General features: G+C 37.4%; 1 protein-coding gene across 1 annotated transcript in view; it reads left to right on the forward strand.

Moving 5' to 3' along the window:
* Window positions 1-233: 233 nt before the first annotated feature.
* Window positions 234-2,578, forward strand: part of LOC107572078 (paired box protein Pax-3-A-like) — a 30,942-nt gene continuing 28,597 nt past the window's right edge. Inside the window, exons 1-3 of the mRNA XM_016258482.1 lie at window positions 234-560; window positions 1,453-1,688; window positions 2,325-2,454. Of these exons, the coding sequence (XP_016113968.1) occupies window positions 476-560; window positions 1,453-1,688; window positions 2,325-2,454 (451 nt within the window). The 5' untranslated portion in view covers window positions 234-475. The remainder of the gene's footprint in view (window positions 561-1,452; window positions 1,689-2,324; window positions 2,455-2,578) is intronic.

Genomic DNA, 2,578 nt, shown 5'->3' on the forward strand with positions numbered 1-2,578 from the left:
CAGCATCACCGTTTATGTCTGAGGGTGTTATCGGTGACACATCCCCTTGAACTCCCGAGGTCATGGCACAAGAAAGTTTAAGGACCAATCAGAAGGCCTTCTCAAGTCTTTAGACCCTCCCTCCTTGACCAATCACAGTCGTCGAAGGGTAGACGGAGCCAACAACTCAACAACTGATAAAATGTTTCGCCACTGATCACCGTTCCAATTCTCAACAACAAGTGTGTCAACAACAACGGAACGAAGCTCTGAGAGTTTTAGCTTCCAAACTGCGTTGAGATAAACCACGATTGAAAACCTGGACATCCGTGATTCACTTCCGAGGATTGACTTTTGAAGTTGACTTTTCGTTTTCAGCTGAAGACTTGATACTTGAGCAATCCACTGACACTTGACGATCAGCGCTTCTTCTTTGGATAACTTCAGTTTTTTCATCAAGTGCTCCGTGCACCCGTTTCTTTCTTGCAGAGGAGATATGACCGCATTAGCGGGGGGCATTTCCAAGATGATGCGCCCCATGCCACCCCAAAACTACCCGAGAGGAGGCTATTCCTTGGAGGGTAAGGTGTTAGCATCTGTGGTTACGACGGAACAGCCTGAATTTAGATGAATTCACAAAATTGATTCTGTATAAGACATATTTGATCTGATGCATGTCAATATTCTAAATGGAGAAAGGAAATGACATTGAAACTATTACAATTTTATTGTAAAAAATAAAGTTACTAACAGTGAAAACCTAGGTTTAATTATTTTGTGATGTGAAAAATTACAGCTCCCAACCACTTGGGATGCCTTTACTATTTCAATCTGAAACAAAACAAAACTTAAAAAAAACAAAAAAACAATAATGATGAACGTGTTTTTTAAATGTTATTCATAATCTTTGTTTCTAAACAATGAAACCTGTATTCTAACGTAGTGGAGTTTATTTAATGCTAAGCTAGCATTTTGTAAAAAAAAAAAAAACTTTTCTTTTAGCTTATATGAAATGTTAGAAAAAACAAACAAAAAAAAAAACGTGACCGCTTTTAAATACAAATATATAATATAAAAATGTTCTGTCAACAAGTAACATCTTTGCAAATTATTACAAATTCGATTTTTTTTTTGTCTAATAAAAACATTTTAGTGTTTGTAGTAGTATTTATATCATTTATTATTAGTAGTATTCGTTTTATTGTTGTTGTGTTGTCGTTTTTGTATTTGAATAAGAAAAGAACATACAGCTGTCATGCTTTCATGAATATATTTTCACTGTTAATGAAGCATGAAAGCAAACGCACAACTTTTAGAGATGCTAGTTAGGAATTTTTTTTTTTTATAAAAGCGTAAACTTCAAAGTGAGTTTGCGGTTATAGGCCTATATCTTTCTTTACAAAATACATGTTCACTTTAGCACAAGGAAAGCGTCGTCTGTCATTGACAACCTTTCCCCTCTTCCTACTGCAGTCTCCACGCCGTTAGGTCAGGGCCGCGTGAACCAGCTCGGTGGAGTCTTCATAAACGGACGCCCTCTGCCCAATCACATCCGCCACAAGATAGTAGAGATGGCCCATCACGGGATACGACCGTGCGTCATCTCCCGACAGCTGCGCGTGTCGCACGGATGCGTGTCCAAAATTTTATGCAGGTACCAGGAGACCGGATCCATTCGGCCCGGTGCTATTGGTGGCAGCAAACCCAAGGTAGGACATCACCGAGGCCATTTCATGCCCTACTAGAACTGAATTGTATTATTGAATTTATTAGAAAGTTCATCCAGTTTCACATTTAAATATGGAGTTTTGCAAATAAAGTGTGGCGTTTAACTTCACGACTAACATATGCTTAATTATTTTCGTTGTTGTGCCCACTGTTTTTTAAAGAGTGTACACCTTACGTTCAGCAAATAATTTCCACAATAAACAGGTTTCATTGTTTAGAATCATTTTGTCTATTGTTTTTACGATCTTAAACCAATATTTTAAGTCTGCAGATCAGTCCGTTTGTCTCTAAAGCACTAATGCACAGACGTTTCTTAAAGAATTAAAGAATAAACCCCTTATTTTTAAGAGATTGTAACACATATATTATTTTTTGCCTTGTTTAACACATCTTCTGACTTAAAAATGAAATAAGCACCATATTGTGTAATAGTAACCCAGTGTTAATTAATTGTACAGAACTTCTCGCGAATAGTCGCATAATCATAACTAAATGGAAACTGATGATTTGATCTGTGTGCGTTCTTGTTATAATCGTTTCTAGATATTTTAAAAGTGATCATACAATTGAATAAATATACATCAAATTCAATTATGATGTAACCATTGTAATGAAAGCAGAGCACAACTCCCGATGTGGAAAAGAAAATCGAAGAATACAAGAGAGAGAATCCAGGGATGTTCAGCTGGGAGATTCGGGATAAACTTCTGAAAGATGGGATCTGCGATCGAAATAACGTGCTCTCAGGTAGGCTTACTGAATTTGAGCTGTCAATCTGTGCAGTTTAGTTTCTGTTTTTAAGATATTGCTTCCAACACCTGTTGCTTGGGGGGGGGGGGGGGGGTGGGGGCGGTGTATGGTAATTATTTAC

This window comes from Sinocyclocheilus grahami, unplaced genomic scaffold (genome assembly GCF_001515645.1).
Source record: "Sinocyclocheilus grahami isolate Dianchi unplaced genomic scaffold, SAMN03320097.WGS_v1.1 scaffold1693.1, whole genome shotgun sequence".
NCBI lineage: Eukaryota > Metazoa > Chordata > Actinopteri > Cypriniformes > Cyprinidae > Sinocyclocheilus > Sinocyclocheilus grahami.